Genomic DNA, 20,681 nt, shown 5'->3' with positions numbered 1-20,681 from the left:
AAAACAAGAAGGGGAGCAAACCCCTCCACCACAAACAAAAAAATAAAAAACCAAGAATATTGTTTTCAGTGCAAACATCGTAGTCTCCAAAAGGCCAGGAGTACAAATATTTACGTTCCAGTGTATGCTTACCTATGAGGAATGTTGTTTCACATTATAAAGTATGTCAAATACCTTTAATCCAATTGCAATACTGAAGTTTACCCTCTCAAATCGATATGGTGACTGAAACCTAAGTGTTTATACAAGCAGTGTAACTTTCTGGAGAAACTAATGCACACAGTTGAAAGTTCTCACAAAAAACAAGGGCAAAGACTGCAAATTCAGGTGCTGGTCCTTTAACAATTTCAGTATCAAATGCCAAAACCTAACCAGCTACTTAATAAGAATTGAACAGAGACTCCTGCACCAGCACCTTAAATCCCCTTGCTGCAGGCCACAGAGGCAAGCTGCAGACAGCCACTTCTTAGGCAAAATTCTTCTTGGATGAAACAAAGCCTTACTCTATGTAATTCATTTTTAAAATGTGCAAAACTTAAATTTCTAACAAAACCCCTCAAACCTAAAGAAAAGTTCCATGACACTGCAGAGGGAGGTGGACATGTTACTTTAGTAATTCAAAATATGCTTATAAAATTCACCGAGAACACTATTTTGCAGCATTGTGTTTTTCAAATTACTAGCTGGGATTCCAAGGAATGTTTGAAAAAGGCACCTACTACACTTTCTTAATTAGCTGCCCATTTTAATAATTTTGGTACTATTTGTCACAGTACATCAGAAAACAGCAGCACAAAGCATTAGATGGACCAGAATTTTATATTTGTTCCCCTTTAGAAAGCAAAACATTTTTAAAATGAAAGGCACTCATGAGAGAAACTCTCTCTCCAGTTCATATATAGATGGCCGACAAGTTTTGCTCTTCATTCTACATAAAGGCACAGTACAGTCTCTGTTTTGACCTTCCACATCAATATCAAGTAATGAGGGCATGTGGCAATTAGTTCTTTCCGCTGTGTCTGGCAAGAAGTTAACATCTGGATCCACGTTGCCCTCTACATAGTCAGAGTCCTTAGAGTTTGGCTTAATAGTACGTGGAATAATCTGCCATGCATCAATTTTACTTCTTAGAGAAGAAGGTCGAGGCCTTGATATAATATTGACAGCACTTTGCTTTTCAGTTGAAATACCACTGTGGTTGCTTCTTTGCTGAACAGACGGAGAGTGTAGAGTTCCAGTAACTGATAAAACTGGTAACGTGGAGACATCATTGGTTGAAGAAAATCCATTAGCTAGAGGAAAGCAAAGGCCAAACAAAGACAATTTAAACCATGTGACGTCTTGATTTCTTTGCCATTTGTAAAACTGGGTTGCCCTAAACACTAGGGTTCTTTTTTTATCTTGAGAAAATTAAGAGACTCATACATTTGTAGAGAATCTCCTAAGAGAGGACGAGCAGTTTTCAAGTAACATTTTTGTCTCTGTGCTCTCTGCTAGAGACCATAATAATTTATTTTTTATTGCCACAAAAGAAATATACAGAGAGCATTAATCACCCAGTATCTGAATTAATGTTAATATTGAAATAAAGCCCCACAAATCTGTCTGGTTATTATGAGTGATTACATATGCATAGAGTACCATGAAGAACAGGCCATTTTAAGTCACCACAGAACACCATTATTGACATTTATAACTTCTTTTAAAAAACTCAGCAATCACAAGCTTCCTACCAAATTTCAAGACCCTTTTACAGCTTAAGATTGTATCAACAGCTTAACTTAAGGATTTGTGGAAAGTGCAACATAAATTCTTCATTAGTGAATGGTTGGTTTTCCTACATTTTCTGTTTCTGTACTTAAAAATGCCCTGCATTTTAAGTTCTTAATCACCCACCTGTGGTCTGAAAATTGTTCCCATCTGATAAGGTTCGTCTGTGACCCAACACACTTAACTTTGTTGAGGAGTCATTTGGCACGTTTTGAGATTCTTGTTTCAGACAAATATTAAAAGGCTGATTTTTCAATCGTGTAGAAACTGTATTTGGAGCCAGCTGTATGCTCAGTTCTCTCTTACTTTTAGATGAAAAGTGATCAGTGGAACTACATGGACCACAATCACCAAGGACAGAGCTTACAAATGCATCTTCGCTGTCAGATTGAAGTAGGCATTTTGTGGAAATGGAGGGCATAGAGAGAAGATTCACAGCATTTGCAGCTGGATTTAGGGATGGAATACTTGTTTCCTCTTTTTTCGACTGCAGTCTTGTAGGGCTGGTACTCCTGCGAAATTTTGAAGCACGCTGAAATATTCCATCACGTTTCTTCTTCTCATCTTTAGGCAAGAGCTCATCTGAACCCTGCGATTTGTTCAGCTCTCTGATATCTAAGCCCAGGGCAACAGATGCAAGCAGGACAGCACACCCATAAAGCACTGAATCAGTCTTCTTTTTCTGCAGTGTCCTGCTCAGACTGTTTGTTGGTGTCATTTGAGGAGTACTATTTGTAGAACTAGCAGAGGTTCCTTCTTCAAAGCTCTCATGTTCTACTGTATTCTCTCCCTGATCATCTTTCCAAAGAGGTAGATTAATATAGGCCTGATTTGGCAGCTTAACTGGCTTTGGTCTTTTACTGTCCAAACCTTCAGGGAGTAGTTTCTTATCAGTACAGACACCTATAAAACATTACAGTATACTTTAAGATTCCAATTCAGCTATTTTGCTGTCACATGTCTGCCTATGTACACATTATTTCATTCCACTTGCACAAGTATTAACCTTGAGGTATACTCTACACCCCCTTTAGATGCAAATTATGTTACCCGCATCTGAAAGACTTACTCTTCTATTTTAAGAGGCATGCTTTTTCTGCCAACCTTTATGCACTCAGCACAGTTGAAGAACAGATACTGTTTTTGCATTTTCTGTAATATTTGAGGATTTGCAACACTTTGGTAGTGCTTTTCAAGTAACATGAAAAATACTTCTCTGTATGGACTACAGTGAACTAATTTACTCTACACAAACTGCCAGAGAAGATTTGGGGCACACTCTTTACAATACTTTCAATTAAGGCATATTCCAAAACCCAGTGAGTTACTAGAAATTTTTCCAATTAATTCATTAGACTATAGTGGTCTAGAGTAGGAAGTAAATTTGACATCCTGCACCTAACAAAAAATAACATGGAAGGTATCATATGACCCACGTGTGTTATTCTACTATAAACTACTGAATGCTACAGAATAAACACAGAAATACTTGAAATGCAAATACATAAACTTGTGTAATCTTCTTTGCATGTAGGGGTTTAATCAATTAAATAATCTATTAAATTACTATTTGTGAAGCCTTGCTTTGTATCCCTACCAGTATTTACAAAGATGAAAATGCTCTTTTCCTAGGGAAAAAAAAGCGAAAAAAGCAGCATCCATTTCCTCTTCCAGCTGTCACAAATCTAGCCACTGGGTATTGACATCATGTTATATCACTGTTTTTTTATCTGACACTGGTAACTTAACTTTCTCAGGTAAGAGAATCTGTAGTATAGAAAGTGTGTGTAAATTTGAGAATGATTGTGAGTATCATATAGCCATAGTAACGGACATAAAAAGCCACATACAGCTACTATGTTTCTGATTCTAAGAGGATTAAGTATGCTTTTGCATTTTGTAACTCCCAATATGTTGCCTAAACAACACCACATATTTAATTTCTTAGCTGCTAATGCTGGAAATGTAAAGATGTTAAAATGTTTTGTTATAGTGGTTTTTTTTAACAGTAAAAGTATTTGTAGCCTGACTACTCTTCTAATAATCTGCATAATCCTTGAGAAAGTAAAGCAATACAATGTATAACATTGGAGATATACTTAATGCCATTATATGGCAACTTTCACTTTTTCAAAAATAGCTCTCACCTTGGTCCACAAATAACGACGCTAAGGGAACACCCTTCTGATTTTTCATGAGAAGCGTTGACCAAGGGTTGCTGCCATCTGAAAGAGGTCTCACTCTGAAACAACAATAGGTATTTTGATATTACAGAGGATACCATGATTATATACACTTCGACAAGAAAATTACTAAAAGATCTCTTTTATTAAACTATAAACATGTAGTACATAACTTGGAAAAAGTAAAGCTTTCCAAAGCTAAAAAAAAAATGCATATAATAGCACAGAATCATATGATTCAAAATTGATACGTGCCTTACATCAGGTATTCTTTACAAGATTAAAATGTCCAGCCTAAAAAAAAGACAATGAAAAATGGACCTTGACTATATTGAAGAACTAAGGTTGGTGCACACCTGGACAACAGTTTCACTGTGTCAAAGAAATTATGTGAGTATTGGAAATTTATTAAGTATAATGACTTTAAAACAAACAAAAATATCATAAAGCCAGTTTCAATAGATGGTCTGGAACCAACAGATAAATGAGTGGATGTCTCTACCAAGAAAAAAAATCGCGCAATCATTATTTATACTAGAAGAGACAAGGAAAAGGATGCCTTACTCTTAGGATTATCAAACAAACAAAATGTAGTAGACATACTTGTCCTTACAATCTGCACGATCCTTTATTTGAACTGAACTTGGTCCCCATGTACAACCTCTCTTTTTAAAACTTCTCTTCACATCTTCAAACTCTTCTTGGTGATAAGTTGTGCTCCTTCCCCAAGTTCTGTTGCTTTCATCTGAAGTTACTAGAGATTGAATTTAAAAACACAGACAAAAAAACCCACACATAAATAGTAATTTCTAAAACAAAAATACTTCGACAGACAGAAACAGACTATTTTCTCCATTGTAAAATAATTTTGACACAGTAACACAAAAAGTAGTAAACAAATTTTGAGATTTTTCCCCCCTCTTACAAAAACCACCATGCAAAATGCACTGATCCAAAAAGATAAGCAAGAAAGAAATACAATTTATGAGCTGACAGGAGACCCAAATGAAAGATGAAGCAGCAAAACAATAATTTTCCATGCTTCCTTTAACTGAGAACCTTATATTTAGGTAATTCAGACAAGTGAGTTAGACTGAGCACTTAAATTCCAATGAAGAAAATACATGCCATGGAGCAACTGGTATGAAATGAACCAGAATATTCCAATTTTAATAAGGAATAACATTTTCTTTCTCACTACAACAAAAAAAAAGATATTTTTAAAGTGTCTAACCTTCATTAAATGCTTAGTCTGTCACTGTCTCAACTGTTAAATTAAACTAAACCAGCACCTTTAAAACATAATGAATTCTTGCCTTTTTTCATAACCCCACTGGGAAGTTCATATTCACTTGTGATATCTACATCTTGCTGGTACACATATACACTGTTTCTTCGGCCATTAGTTGTGTGTGTATCTGTTTTAGGAATCACTGAGGAAAAATTAAGAGAATGTAGTAGAGATCTTAGTCAAGTTGATTTTGGAAATGGAATTGTTTCCCTTAAATTTTTATGTTTGGTTTATAAATCCCAGATCCATAAAGGCACTGAACATCCTGTGATTATGTTTTTTTACTGTAGGGTTTAAAGGATCCTCTGCCTAGGACTAGACCCTGACAAGTAGATTTCCATATACGACTAACTATAAATGGAACTTGCTATCAACATAGGGTGTTTACAGCTTTGATGGAGATACCTAAGAGAAAAACAACTTAGCCAGTTATAACAGTAGGATAAATGAGGTAGCATTTACATATCTATCTTTCTGGTTTTCCTCCTCCCTCTAAAACACCTTTCAAAATCAGCTGGATTTGTTTTAATTGCAAGATTTTCAATTAAGCAGATTTTTATTTTAGCTGAAAAAAAATTTAGATTTGGAAGTTAGACTCACTCATGACAAAGTGAAGCAATCAAGTAAACAATTGTTAGATACGCCCATTCAAATAATCTGTATTTGAGCAAGTCTTCTTGAAACAAAGACACTTTGAAGTTAAATCAAGATAAAACATTATTGTGGGAAAGAGAATTTATTTTGCACAGGTGCAGATGGGTGTGGAAGCTAAATTGTTTTAGCTAGATACTCCTGAGAGATCTGATAAGCTTTTAGGTAAAGCCTAGGTATCCAAACTCAGTAAAAGAAGTGTACTTCTTCAAAGGAGAGCCTCTATTTTGCCCTGTGTGTTCCAGTTCTACAAATGCATGCAACAATAAAAAAAGAAAAATCTCCAGTGCCACTTAGCACACATGCAAGACATTTGCTTCATTTCCAAGCATTTTCATACAGAGCAAGGACAGTCAAAGATAAAATAAGACAGTCTTGTTTATAAGTAATTATGACATTTTACTAAGAAAAACTTCTCTTACATTTTGGAAGTAAAAAACAATGTATCAAAACCCCTACTAAACAGTTTGAAGTTGGGAAACCATTACTAACACAGATACTGTGTCAGCTAGCTTCTGAATGACATAATTTTCCACTTAAATTTTCATTACGAAAAGCAAGACAGGGTTTGTCCACCTCTCTCCTTTATCCACAATATATGGGTAGTAATGGTCTTCACCCGGTAATTGTCTTTGTTACAGTTCAAGCAAATAATAAAGTTACTGCCAGAAAACACACCACTTCTCCTTCAGACAGTAATGATGGAAAGTATTTCATAAGGCAGAGGTATTTCAAAGGAGATGAGAGATCTGGTTTCTATCCAATCTTTAAACAAAGTTTCAGTTTGGGTAAAGAAAATAAATCTTTAAACTAGCTACAGAACAGTATGCAGAGAAACACCTCCCTATGCATTTTTATTTCCCCTCCTCCTTACATCTGATAAAGCCAGATGCCGAAGTAATTTCCTTCAGAGGTGACTACCCTTGGAAGAGAAGATAGTCACCGTCCGTAAGCAATCAGCTGGAACAGGTTCCACTGATTTCATATAAACAGAAAAACTTAAGGCTTTTCATCTCACATAGCATTCCACACTAAATATGGATAATTAGACAACCTACTTTGCACAGTATTTCAGACAGTACACACGTAATCAGTGAATCCCACAGGAATTGTTTTGTATCTCTACGTATGTAATTCCTGAATATAAATGCAGGCTTCATTGTAACAATATGAGCAGTTTTCTTCCACATTCATTGTACCTCCACTACATGAGCATGAACACACCTTCTCTCCTGTCTTCAGTACACATGGAATAACATATGCCTACAAGCCTACCCACAACTTTATTTTTGCTTCTTTCTTTCAAAAAACCTACAGCAAAATTTCTTCTTTATTTTCTACCGGTTTTGCTTAAAGCTTGCTTCTCTTTTGACCTCAGCATGCTGGGTTGCAGGATGATTCTTTGGCCTTCCCATTTTTCTTGACTCCCTTATTTGCTAAATTTTTCTTCTTTTTTTTTTTCCCCCCCTTTTTTTGATAAGCCACAACAAATTTCCTTTATCAACTCCAATACCTAATTAAAAACTTGTTTTCCATCTTACATGGATTCTAAACAAGACACTTTGCCTTTTGTCATTATAAATTTTGATTCTTCATTGTTTTATCCCAGTCAGTGTACAAATGAGTTCCTGAAGTTATTAAGGAGATACATATTTAAAGTATTCACAAAAATTTTGTGTTACTGAAATAAGTTAGCATTTTAGCGAGATGATCCTGTCCCATCAAAGAACAAGTTGCAAATGTTAGAACAAGATGAGGGACCTAGAAATAGGACAGAAATATGTCTGGAATTAGATACTGCTACCAGTGTTTCAATGGGTGTCTGTCAACCGAGTAAACAAATAGAAATCGTGCACACTTACACTGTATAGCTCGAAGACGAGGAATTATTGTGGGGCTACTTGATGGACTAGAGCTGTTACTGTTTAAACTCCTCCTCTTATCTAGATTGGGGGATGCCTGCACTGTTATTTTGTGCTGAAAGTCTGTAAGAGAGTAAAAAAAAAAAGTTTTAATGTTCTAAAAAAAAAAATAATAAAAAAATGAATCAGGAGATTATACTGCTTTACTTCATAAAACAAAGCCATATGTGAACTAGACTTGAAAGTGTAAAAGATGTCCATATTAAAAACACCAACAAACTAACTCCATGTAACAATTTAGATACTGAGTCAAACAGGCAAGATTTCACACCTTCACAGACACTATACAAAAGGTTTGCAGTAACATAAACAAAAGCAGACAGGTCCAAGTGGACCCAAACTGAGATACATCCGTCATGTTGGTTTTCACACAAGGAAAGAAAAATCTCAATTTCATCTTAAATCAATCAATATTCAGGACAATCAGATTTTAATTTTAAACTTGTAATTCATATAAAACATAAAAAGTAGCATTAACAAAGAAGCCACATCTATCAATATGTCAGAAAAACAAGACACCAAACTACAGAACTACAAATACTTATAACAACATAATAAAAAAAAAACAACAAATGTTGGCAAATAGGAAAAAAAATAAATTAAATCTGATTATATGCCCCTTCATAATCCACAGCTTCGGTGCAATTAGATTGCATGCTATTCTTACAACACTACTGTCTCAAAGACAAGTTCAACTGGGTGATTCTCAACAACAAAGAGTAAAGTGGCATTGTGAGTAAAAATGTTTATCACTTTTTCAAGTTAAATACAAGCCAAACTGAAGTCAAAGGACCAAATATTTAGTTTAAGCTTGTAAGCCAGTACAAACCAAACTAACATGCTTGTCTGGAAGGCTGTAGCATGACTTTTATTTTATTTACTGTTATCATTAAAGTAAGGAAAAATAAGCTTATTTCATTAGTGCTGAAGCAGTACTACAAATGTTACTGTTCTCTTTGTCTCTATCCAACTACCAGGCAACTATGATTTGGTCAGACCTGTGTTAGCATGGCATTAAGTTCTTACTGCATTAGCAATAAACTTAAGAGACTTGACCAGGAAGCCACTGGAAGAAAGTCTATCAATCCCAGGGTGCTGGTACCACTACAGAAAGCTTTCCAACCATTGGCATAACCTTCAGTTTCTGTAGTGCCATCTCGTGGCAACATCAAAAAGGCACCACTGAAACAGTCCCTGACACTAATAAAGCCTGACTCTCTACAAATGCACCTCCTTTGCAAAGGGGGCGTTTTAATGCATTCGTGGGCAAAATTAAACACTCTAACATTCAAATTATGCCAAATTCCACTCTGAAATACTATCTTCAATTGCTATTGCAGTATTTTCTTGCAAGAAGCAAGACACTGAAGATGTCTTATGACTGCTGTGTCATATTTTACAACCACAGTAAGCATGCAATTTGGACCTACCACACCCGAACCTCCAGCCATTATTAAGTACTGGTTTTCCACTACGTATTTGCAAGCTTAGGGCAAACAGCACTAATATCTGATGGTGTCAGAAAGTTCTAGGATGTCATAAATAGGTACTTCTTTATCTGCACAAAAAGTATGAGAGCAAAAATCTGAACTTTGAATCAGTCTAAAATCATATGGTTCCCATCTAGTAACTTTTCCCTTCAGAAATCTGTAGTTGAACCAGGTGAAAGATTCTTCCAGGTGAAATGAGGACTACTCTACAAGAGCATGATATGTGAAAGTTGTTTTCTTGGGGGGGTGGGTGGAAAGCTATACAATTCTTACCATATCCTTTTGCACTATTAGTGCAGGAGAAGGACCTGGCAACGAATTAAAATAGTAGCCAATACTGATAGTATTAAGCATATAATTTAAGCCTGCATATTTAATTGTAAGATATACTGTGAACTTAAAAATTTGCAAACCTGAAGGCAAACTAATTCTGTGTCCATCTTTGAGTTTTAACCTGCTTCTTTTAAATTTGCCCTTCCTCTTCTTTACATTGGGTTTCTCTTGGTTTAACTGGAAAATCATGATATTCAGCTCACGCTCCAGTACATCAATCTCACGTTCTGCTAACTGTTGCTCACGGCGCTTAAGTAACTCTTCTTGAGATTTCTGCTGAAGAGCTGCTCTTGTCAACTCCTCTTCTCGTGATCGAAGCTCCTGAAGGTAAGATTCACACAAGTAAAATTAATAACATGAAGGCTGTATAAAAAAAGGATATATAAAATGCTCAGTAGGTAGTATTTCCTTATCTGTTTACATGATGCCCTAAATACATGTAACATGCACATATGACCTTCTGATAGTCCTCCATTCTGTATCTGGACACAATCGTTACAAAGATTTCCTTTTAACCATTTAACTTGAGTCACTTTACTTAACATAGGTAAGCACTGGTAATAGGGGGAAAACTCATCCAATCCAAGATTATCAGCTTACAGCCTAGTAGAAAATATTCTCAACGTACTTCACATCATAGACTCTCTCATAGCGTCCAGACTGCTCTTAGCTCCTACGCACTTAAGTCAATGACCTGACGAATACACAAATTAATGCCTTTATCTTAAATTTTCTAACCTTTCCTGTTTTTCAGCCATGTATTTAAGTAGCACTTTTCTATCTAGAAAAGCAATCAGCATTACACCAAATGAGGATTAGTGTAATAGGATAAACCAAGTCATAAGACAGAAGACAGCTGTTTCTTAATTAAAATCTAGCAGGTATCTGTATAACATCAAACAGCTACTAACCACGAAATTACACCACATAGACTTTTCAACCATCAATTCCATAGAATGGTGGTTATTTTCCCTTTACACTTTTTTATTTTGGAGAAGAAAAAGCTTTTGTGAGGAAGCTAGTTAACTTTTCAGGCTAAATAAATCCCCTAGGCTAAACAGCTGCAAACCCATAATCTTAAAATTATCTTAATCTTCAGCTTCCAGAATCTTATATGTCTGAAATGTAAGTAGACCTCCCTTCATAGCATGGGGCATATAGTACAAGAAACAGACTTACCAGAAATGTTGTAATCAGTACAATAAAAGAGACTACAGGGAACGGGGAAGCTACAATGTGACCGATAGTGTAACGTTTCTATGGCTGTTTTTTTTTTAAATTTTTACATATTTTACCCAGAGAGAAATGAAAATTCAATTCAAAATAGAAAACAGCTTTTGAAGTTAAGTGATGACAAAAGTTCTGGACATATAAGAATCTTATTCCTATTAAAAAATTAATTCATTTTTCACTGTACAATCTTACAATCGTGGTGTATTTTGCTGTTACTTTTTCTTCAGAGCAGATTGCCAACTCCTGCTCAGCACTATGAAGTGATGGTGTATGCCAGCACAATTCCTCCCCTCAAGATCAAACTTCCTGCTCTTTTTAACTCCCACTTTGTCTTGAATAAATTAGTTCCTGAACAATACTACTTTGTTGTTTTCAAATTAGGGGGGAAAAAACCTCTCTGTTGTTGCAAAAAAGAATATGGATGTCAAAAGACAGGTTAGCATTGAAGCAAAAGCTGGTTCAGTGACAAGGATCTGTTTTTCAGAAAAATACTTTGTTTCCCTTTACAACTGTAACATTCATCACTGCTTATCACTGTTTTCAAATTTAATTGAAACAACTGAAAAATTTCATATGGTTTGCTAATTTTGGTACAATATTTAATTTTTTTATTTATTTTTTCATTCACTTTGCTTTGTGTAAAGTTTCACAAAATGCAATTCTACCTCCTGGAAATTCAAAGAAGCCTGTTTTCACATGAGTAAGGTTTTGAGGGTTTGCGGGGCTTGTTTTTTTTGTTTGTTTGGGTCTTTTTTTAAAGATATTTCGTCACTTAATTTAGAGATTGCTACAAATTCTCATTTTCCTCCTCCTCTCATCCAGTCAACATTGAACAACCTAAAGCAAGGGTTGTAAGCAGAAGCTTTATGATTCAAACTTAGAATAAAGTTAGAGTTTAAATAGAAAATACATTTATTATGGTATTAACACAGTAATAAAGATGTATTAGGAGAGACTGTTGATTATCCATCTCTTGCTGTTCTCAAATCCAGTTTCAATAAAGCTCAGTAACTAGACAAAACCTGAGGTCCCGTATCAAAAAGGTAGACAGTCTATAAAAAAGTAATAATGTTTCCTCCCTGAGAGATTAAGTATTTACTCTTTTCTAAATAAACTAACTAAAACAGACTAACTGCAATTAGTTATGAAATGTTTCTACACCACTCTACAATTAAAACACCCATTGCATGGAAGGTAGGAAAGAATTCTATACATAAAGTTGCTCAAGAACATTTGTGAAAAGATTGTGATCTTCTCTTGAAGTGGGTGTCACCATCACTCAATTACAGCAAGCGCTTGAAGGAATTCCTCCAGCTACAGAAGTTCCTCTTTTTCAGGGCGCAAGACTCCATGCAGGGTTTTTCTTGTTTGTTTTATTATTACTATATAAATACTTCATAGACATTACTTTCCCCCTAGTATTTGTCAGTAAAATTGCTAAGATGCCAAACTGAGTAAACCCGCACATATGAAAACCATGTCTAAAACAAAGTTACACACTTTCATTCTCGAACAGGATTACCTAATAAAGGCAGATGCCTTTGGAGGTGCATTTACTTTTTCCCCTCCCTAATTAAGCTTAACTCACTTTTACACCAAAAATATTACTGTTCTCCCAAAGCTTTGCACCAATTTATTTAATCCTAAATTTGATTTAGTCATGTTTTTTTTCAATAGACAATCTCATGCTGGTTTAACGCCTCCAGAAAATAAAATAAATAAATAATTAAGCTAAAACCTGAATGAGAATGCCTGTTACATTTGCTCTTAGAGTAAAAAGGGGGAAATTATTGGCTGAGCAGTTGCTGGAGGGTCAGAAGAGGCACACAGCCCAGCTCTAGCAACCTGTATACCTACTGTAGGCAGGGCAGAGACTAATTATACAGAGAGCATTCATTCAGTTCTGTGAACAAAACTGGAAGAGGGAAAAGCAGAGGGTGGAGGGAAAGGTAGAAAGAAAATGCATATGAATATTATAGATGATACTGCAGTCTTACTGCTGAATAATAAATTATGAAACCACATATACTGATAGCACAGTAGATATGTAAAGTCACACCCATCACCAGCCTCTAGTCCACAAACATTTGTGACACTTGATGAGAAGTGAGGTACAAAGGCTACTAAAAGCAACTTGCAAGACGCAAATTTAGTGTTTGCTTTTATATGTCTTTTATGAACATTTCTTCACAAGTAACTGTGCATCTCAATTATCCTCTTCTTCATCTATTAACACTTCATGAAAAATGACAACAAATATATAGCGGGCAAAAGTTATACTGCAAGACAGACCTGCAAAGAGGAATCTGTTTCTGCTGGAAGCATTTCTATCAGGACTCAAGAGGACACCTGGCCTAGTCTAACTCTTATATTTATCAAGCTGCCTAAAGGAAAACAAACCTCAAAGTGATTAAAAAGTAGTTGAAGTAACTAAAAGAGAGGGCAAAGAATTAACAGTGAGCACTCATTTAGCACAAACATATCAAGATATAAGAATATGGAAAGAAGATCAGTGACAGCAATCCGGATAATAAACAACAGAAAATTGATTTGCTGATTCATGAGTATAAGTTTGATCTAATCAATCTTAATATCTGGCAAGAAAATTTCCAAAACTGCAACACTGAAAGAGATCAATATTATTAGTCTGTTCAGGAAGAAGAGAGTTACAATTACTATTCCAGTTTTGGAAAAGAAGCTACATGATACAAGCATGTAACAGGATGAAAAAAATTTCATTCACACAGCTGAGGAGAATGTTCAGCAGCAGCTGAAAATTTGCAGTGGCTATAAAGATTAGCTAAGGGGTAAAAAAATCCTGCTTTGTTTGTTAATTGATGCATTCAAATATCCAGACAAAAGTAACACATTTTTAAAAGAGCCTACATACTACATTTAGAGATCTATAATCTATTTTCTTTGCAGAGACAGGTGTGGATATACTTCTCTTTCAACTTTCTTAAATGAGCCATTTACATAAGTCTCACTTACTACAATAACTTACTCTTCCTGTCAAACTTAACTTTTCAGGTGAACTGAAACACCTTTAACTATAGTTTCAGCATGTAGAACTGTTTACATTTTTGTCGAGGAAGAAAGAGGAACAACCAACAGTGTCTGTTATTTGAGAAAACCAGCATTCAGACCTTTTATCTAAGGTAAATTTTCTGCAAGACAGTTACAGGGTTATCTTAAAATCCTGTTCAGAAACACATTAATTAAATTTAAGAACAATATCAACAAGAATAGGCAATTTAAATGAATAATGCTTTAATGAGGGAGTAAATCCTTTCTTCCAAGTAGTTTATCCTTTCACAAGTATCTCCATTACTAAACTGAGTTTTTCTAATATTATATTGGTAAGCTATAATTCAAAAGTTAAAAACTTCTGTATCACATAAATGCACGTACACACATATACCCTTCCTTCAGGGCTAAGCAACAAGACAAAAAATAACTTACCTTTTCCTTGGTCCTCAATTCATTGAATATCTGCTGAATTTCCAATTTCCAGTCATCTTGCATGGAATGGAAGGACTCTTGAGGCATTTCAGTCATAACTGCCCCTTCAATGGCAGTAAGCTGTTCAAGAATTAAGGCAAACGATGGTCGGATATGAGGGTCCTGCTCCCAGCATTCTAGAATTTATCAAAATCCCATCAGTTTTTAACAACACATAGAACTTTTTGAAGAATTGCATGAATTTCAAGTTACTTGCTACTGTACTTCAGGTTCTAATGTGTTTCCTTTATCTGCAGGGTTCCCTGGTTCCTTTTCCATTTACAGAAGTGACACCTACCTATCTGTACTCACACTGTTTCTGTACTAATAGCCTGTTTTTATTAATCTCTATCTTTAGGATCTGAAATGGTAAAACTAGCAGTACTGCAAAGAAGTGATACATAAAAAAGGTAAAGAAATTCATTAAACACAATGAAATAGTCATTAGCAAGCAATGTGTGTTTCTCTTAAATGCATTTTTGAAACATTTCTGACACTCAGGAAGAAATAATGAGGAAAAAGCAGCATCTGCAGTTCTTCCCCTTGGGATTTTATCTTGTATTGATCTGTGGTAAATCCTGTAGTTTATAAAAATTAATGCAATTTGAGTGTAAAAAGAAATCAGTAAAAACAGAGAAAAAAAAAAGTATTGTGACACTATTGAAGAACTTATGCAGTACACTGTAATACTGCATGACTTCCCTCACTCTCTGTTAACACCAGGCTGCTGTGTAAAGACACAATACTTTGTACACAGCACATTATCAAATTAGGTGTTTATTTTGCAACTCCATGACTCTTACAGACAAGGATAAATACCCCCAAAACATAACTATTTAAATACACAGGAAGAAAAAACATAAATACCTTTCATTAGTTTTGCAAATGGTTCAGGGCAGGTAGATGGAATGGGCAGAGTAAGCTTATTGACAGCAACTCCATAAGCCACAGCAAGGCCATCAATGCCACGGTAAGGAACTTCTCCTGTAAGCAGTTCCCACAGCAACACTCCATAACTACAAAAGGTAATTTTTTAACAGTTATCTTCTGAAAACTGACACATCATTTATGCAAGAAAAACACATATCTGTCCAACCATGCACTAAAATTCACAAGGATTTTCCAAGCCAAGGGTGAATGCCTTTAAGAGTCAGCTCTACTTTAGTCTTCTTGCACCTTTCCACTAATAGTGATTAACCAAATTAGATGTGACTCTAAGACTGGCTTACACTTCTATTAAAAATGTAGCCTGAAATCACTTTCACAGGAATGCTAGTATCATATAAATCTCACTTGTAATCAGAAGTTGGAACGACAGGAAAACAGGCAACCTTCTTCCCACGAAAAAACAAACACAACAAAAAAAACCTCAGAAAGCATTCAGGCCATTCCTCTTTCCAAACATTTCACAAAAAATTACTGAGATGCACATGCTATTTGTTTTCACAGAATAGTAATAAAATAACCCAGCAAAGGCTCAGTTTTGTAAGTCTGCATTGCTAATTCCTTCTGTGTTATATAAAGGCCTGTTAAACTTTCACTTCTCACAGAAGATGCAACAAGACTGAGAAATGATTACACACACAGAACTAATTTTTCCATGCTAGCAAAAAACCTCAAAATATAACAACACTGTCTCCAGTGAAAGGTGGAGGCATGAAAAGATCTTTTCTCAGCGTCAGGTAAAGAAAATCAAGAATCATAGGAATTCCTCTTGCAGCAACATTAACTGTAAGAATTTCTGCTATGCTCTCCACTCTAAAAAAAGAGCTGTGTGTGCTTTTACCTTCTTTGGGTCTGTATGCCCAACACTTGGCTTGCTCAAATGATTCAAACCCCTAAAAAGGCTGAAACAGTACACTGACTGTTATTGCTCTAGAGCTCCCAGTACCACTTAAATGAACAGTTTTCACAGTCATTTTTGTGGAAGCAGGAATTATTCCTTTCAGAACATAAGCCTAAAGTGGACTTTATGACTGAGGTTGATTTTGGTTTTCTGTTTTCCTTTCTCTTCCATTTTTTTTGTAGAACAAGGATACAAAATACAACCTAATGCTGCTTTTGAACAGTAAAGTGAGCAGGCAAGGGGGAATAAAACAGAATACAAAGTACTGCTCTTGCCCTTTCTCTCCAGGTGCATGAAGAAACTACCTGCAAATTTTGCAGGACTGGACTGAACTCTCCTACATGAGGAAAAATTAATACAGCGCTGGAGAGATAAGGGCTGTGTACCTCCTCCCTTACTATGTACGCCATATCACTAGAAAAACCACCTCAACTACAGCAAATGTGACATGGGGAAGGAACACACGAGTATAGATTTCTATCACACTCTCTTTGATGAGAAAAAGTCATTCAACATTTTACAAGACCTTGCAACACCACTTTAATAAAGTAGAAACCTATGCAATATCAGTACAAATATCAGCTGAGTTTTGTTTGTCTACGTTCTGTTTATCAAAGAAATTTTGCCTATCACATCTTAGAAAACTAAGTTGTAGTGTTGAGGAATACAGTTTATTCCTAAAAAAGAGAAAACAGAATTTAAAAAGTGTTGGGCTCCTTAAGAATTTCCTCCCTTTTTTTTCCAGTCTAATCTCTGCACTTACATACTCGAAGAAGGGTAAGAGAATCAATTCTGATTTTGTTTTAAAGCAGTGATACTTCTGACAATTTTAAGTGCAACACATACCTGCAGTACATACATGTTTTATGCATGATAGAGGAATTGTACTGAACTAAATCTCATCTGCATGCTTAGAGAAAATGTCAGGCTATCTCAGTAAATGTAGACTGTTCTGAATGAAAGGAATTCCCTTGTTCAGACTATTCCATATGTATTTTAGTGTGAACTCGGGAGTTAAGTAGAACAATAAAATTGACCAAAGAAATAATATTTCATTAAAAGTTGTGTCACACTATTAGCATTAGTTATAATTCACAATTCAAATAAGTTAAGTTGTTCTCAATAGTGCCAAGGTGGTGGTTGTAAAATTTTAATCAGACTAAAACAGTAATTGCATGAAAGCATCTCCCTTAACGAAAGTGGTCTTAGTATCAAGTACCAAGAGTGAGTGCTGGGTGAAAAACTGAGGAGGAGCCCTAAAAACATTTTAGTCCTGCCACACTGGAGTTTTTTGGAGGTACTAATCTATCATTATTTAGGACAACTACTTATTAGCTCTCAACTAAAGTAGCTACTTTATGTATTAAATTTAATCAGCCCACATAAAGTTGTCCTACATATACAGCCAGAGCTTCTAAGACACAGCATTTTGAAAAAGATCAAAAGCCATCTGGCTTTTACATCTTTAGGGAAAAATACAGCCATAATATGCTTGAATCATAGATTTTTAAACCACAAAAACTAATACACTCTCAAAAAGATGTCTTTTAAAGTATTTTCATTATCAGAAATTCTCCTCCTGCTGTCAAATGTGATTTAAGCCTTACGATCTCATTCCAGCAATAACTTGCAGTTTTTACATATTTTAAAAGCTGATCAAAGTGAAGGTAATTAAAGTCCTCAAAGTTTATTTTACTCTACAATCCATTTTCTAAAGCAGAGGTTACTAAGCATCGCTACATGAATCACTTCAAAATTATATCAATGTGCCAGGCAAAAGCAGCTGCTAATTCTGCTGTACATTAAGTGCTTCCTAACTTTGCCAAGAGCTTGTACAATCGAGTGCTGTAAAGGCCACTGTTTAAGCACAGCACCAGCACCTGGAAATCTGTAGGCAATTTCAGGCTCCATACACAAAACCAAGACTGACATACCACTAAGAAATGTGTGATGATCGATAGAAGGGTAAAGCTGAAAGAGTGCAACTCTAATTTGGGAATTTGGAAGCATATGCCAAAGAATAATAAATGCATTAATTGTAACTCTAGTTTGAGAAGTAAAAGGATACACAAGCAGGGTCTGGAAAGCACCGGTTCTGCTATCTAGGATGACATCTGAGAATATGCAGCCTGGTAGGCTCTACATGAAAACACTCCCACAACACTTTTGAGCACTGGCTGACTCTGGAATACTAGCTGCAGGTGTGAATATACTGTATACTTGAGCAGCCTCAACAGTTCTGGGATTATTTTGTTTTTGTTTTCCTTTTCTTTCCCTCCCCTCCCAATAAGAGGTCTGCAGACTTCTGTTGGAGACTCAGCACTCAGTATGTTAAAATGAAGTTTAGAACTTCCCTGACATATGGGTTTCTGTAAGATAAGAACACAGTATACTTAAAACCTGTAACCTGAATGTTTTAAAAACAAAAAGCACTCTCAGAACCAAGGTATTCTTTATTTGCTTTTCCTTTAAAGAAAGAATAAAGATAAGCAACAGAATAGATCAAGGTGCATTAAGCAGAAAATCTTTAGATGCCAAGGTCTAAACTATACTATACAAAACAGCCTTTCTACTTAAAAACCTCTCCTGTTAGATGTCCATCATTGAGCTAAATACTTACATTTTTACAAGAGAGGCGTGCAGGAGAGAAGGCGAAGAAGAGAAATATTGTAGGTTCCAAAAATGTAAACTAATGTTGCAGCAGAATATAAAATAATTGCACCAAAGCATACCCCCTCAGATACCTAAAATCACAGCAACAAGACTGGACAGGACCTGTAATTAAGCATGGAATACAGCTGATTAGGGAAACTCCTACACCCAAACTCCACCCCGCAAAAGAAAAAAAAAAAGGAAGAAAGAATGGCAAAAAAGAATTAAGCCAAAGATGTTTCTCAACTGGGTATCAACTCAGACTGATGTAAACAAAATGCTGAAAAAACAGTTCCAGATACAAGACAAATGGGTGTCACAAAACAGTAGTGCAAATACAGACTAATTCTGAGAATACCAGAAGTATTACTTCATGCTGTAGAAAATCAGGCATCTAAACAAATTAGGACCCTATTTAAGAATTATACAACATAGAACGTGCATAAGAAAGCATGAGAGAACAGATTGAAGTCCTCCCTTACTTCCCCAAATAGCTACCTTGGATCCTTCACAGAGAAAACATTTCAAAAAGAAGGAAACTTTCTTAGACTTCGCAGGGTGAGGCGCAGAAGCTTTTAGAGTCTATTGTGCAAACACTGCTTTTCAGAAACAGAACTAAACTAAAACTAAAGCTTAAATTACCTTTCTATGATACATGCATCCCACACTACACCACTCAAAAATAGAATCAGTATTGAGAGCCACATTATATGATTCACATTAATGTCTTTAAGAATAAATTCACATATATAGGGAGCTCCCCACCTTAAAAAACAGAGAGCAAGTTAAAACCATGTCATGCTGAACACACTCTCCTCAATCCAGCTAGTGAAAGCAAAAATCTCTCTAAATATGAAAGCTTAGATACTCACTTTTAAACATAATGACATTCTAGATTTCTAAAAACCAGCACTAATTTAAGCACTAATTTAAGTTTTGGTTTCCAGCTTATTTTTATTTATCAGACATATAAGGTAATAACTGGCTGGTCCCATTTGTTTTTGCAAAATGAAACTTTTCAGACATCTGATATTAAGTAAACATACGAATATAAGATCACTCATATGTTAATGTATCAAGAGCATATAGCTGAGTAAATACTTATGTATCTAAACCAATACATATCTTAAAGGCTTCTCTTAATGATACTTTGCTTTCTAAAAAAAAAAAAAAAAAAAAAAAGGTTTCTGTTATTTTTCCTTTTCCCCCCACCAAACTCTAAGTCATGTATAACTAAAGGGAGATCAAATGAACTAGATGCAGATGCTGACAAATGAATATGTTTCTTAGACTATAGACAGCTATACTTGCCGTAAGTTGAGACCATACCCCAGGAAACCATAAAAAAAACCCCACCAGAATAAAAATTCATTCAAAAACCTCAACATGGTTCTACTGAACACAGTCTTCAGCAGACAAGCTTCTTACCTCCAAATATCACTTCCTTTAGAAAACATGGAGGACTTGATCACTTCTGGAGCCATCCACGCATAAGTCCCTGCTGCACTCATTTTGGTTGTTCTGTGCCACTCTCTAGCCAGACCAAAGTCTGTAATCTTCAGAGTTTTATTACAAATGTCATCATGTTCCATCTTCTCTAGCAACAGAACTGCAAAAGATTGAGTTTGTAAATTAATGCAATGAGAATAAAATAAAATTTCCATGCCTCTTATGAACTGCATGTGCAACTTGTGCTGCACAGATAAATGTATACTTTAAATGTGAAAATATTACTGAAATTTTTATGAACATGAAAAAGTTTTTTGATACCTTTAGCTATTCTAAGCTATAAAAGCAAGAAATGACCAC

At 35.4% G+C, this 20,681-nt stretch overlaps 1 protein-coding gene across 1 annotated transcript; it reads right to left on the bottom strand.

Moving 5' to 3' along the window:
* Positions 1-806: 806 nt before the first annotated feature.
* Positions 807-20,476, bottom strand: LOC104394894 (mitogen-activated protein kinase kinase kinase MLK4). Its single transcript, XM_010004541.1, has 9 exons — positions 20,301-20,476; positions 15,242-15,390; positions 14,336-14,511; positions 9,721-9,961; positions 7,758-7,880; positions 4,557-4,707; positions 3,918-4,012; positions 1,897-2,673; positions 807-1,292 (listed from the first exon to the last, which is right to left on the bottom strand). Exons 1-9 carry the CDS (start codon positions 20,462-20,464, stop codon positions 868-870), a joined length of 2,301 nt encoding a protein of 766 aa, XP_010002843.1. The 5' UTR covers positions 20,465-20,476; the 3' UTR covers positions 807-867.
* Positions 20,477-20,681: the final 205 nt, after the last annotated feature.

This window comes from Chaetura pelagica, unplaced genomic scaffold, assembly GCF_000747805.2.
Source record: "Chaetura pelagica isolate M959 unplaced genomic scaffold, ChaPel_1.0 scaffold9, whole genome shotgun sequence".
Lineage (NCBI taxonomy): Eukaryota > Metazoa > Chordata > Aves > Apodiformes > Apodidae > Chaetura > Chaetura pelagica.
This window is presented reverse-complemented; position numbering and strand designations above follow the sequence as displayed.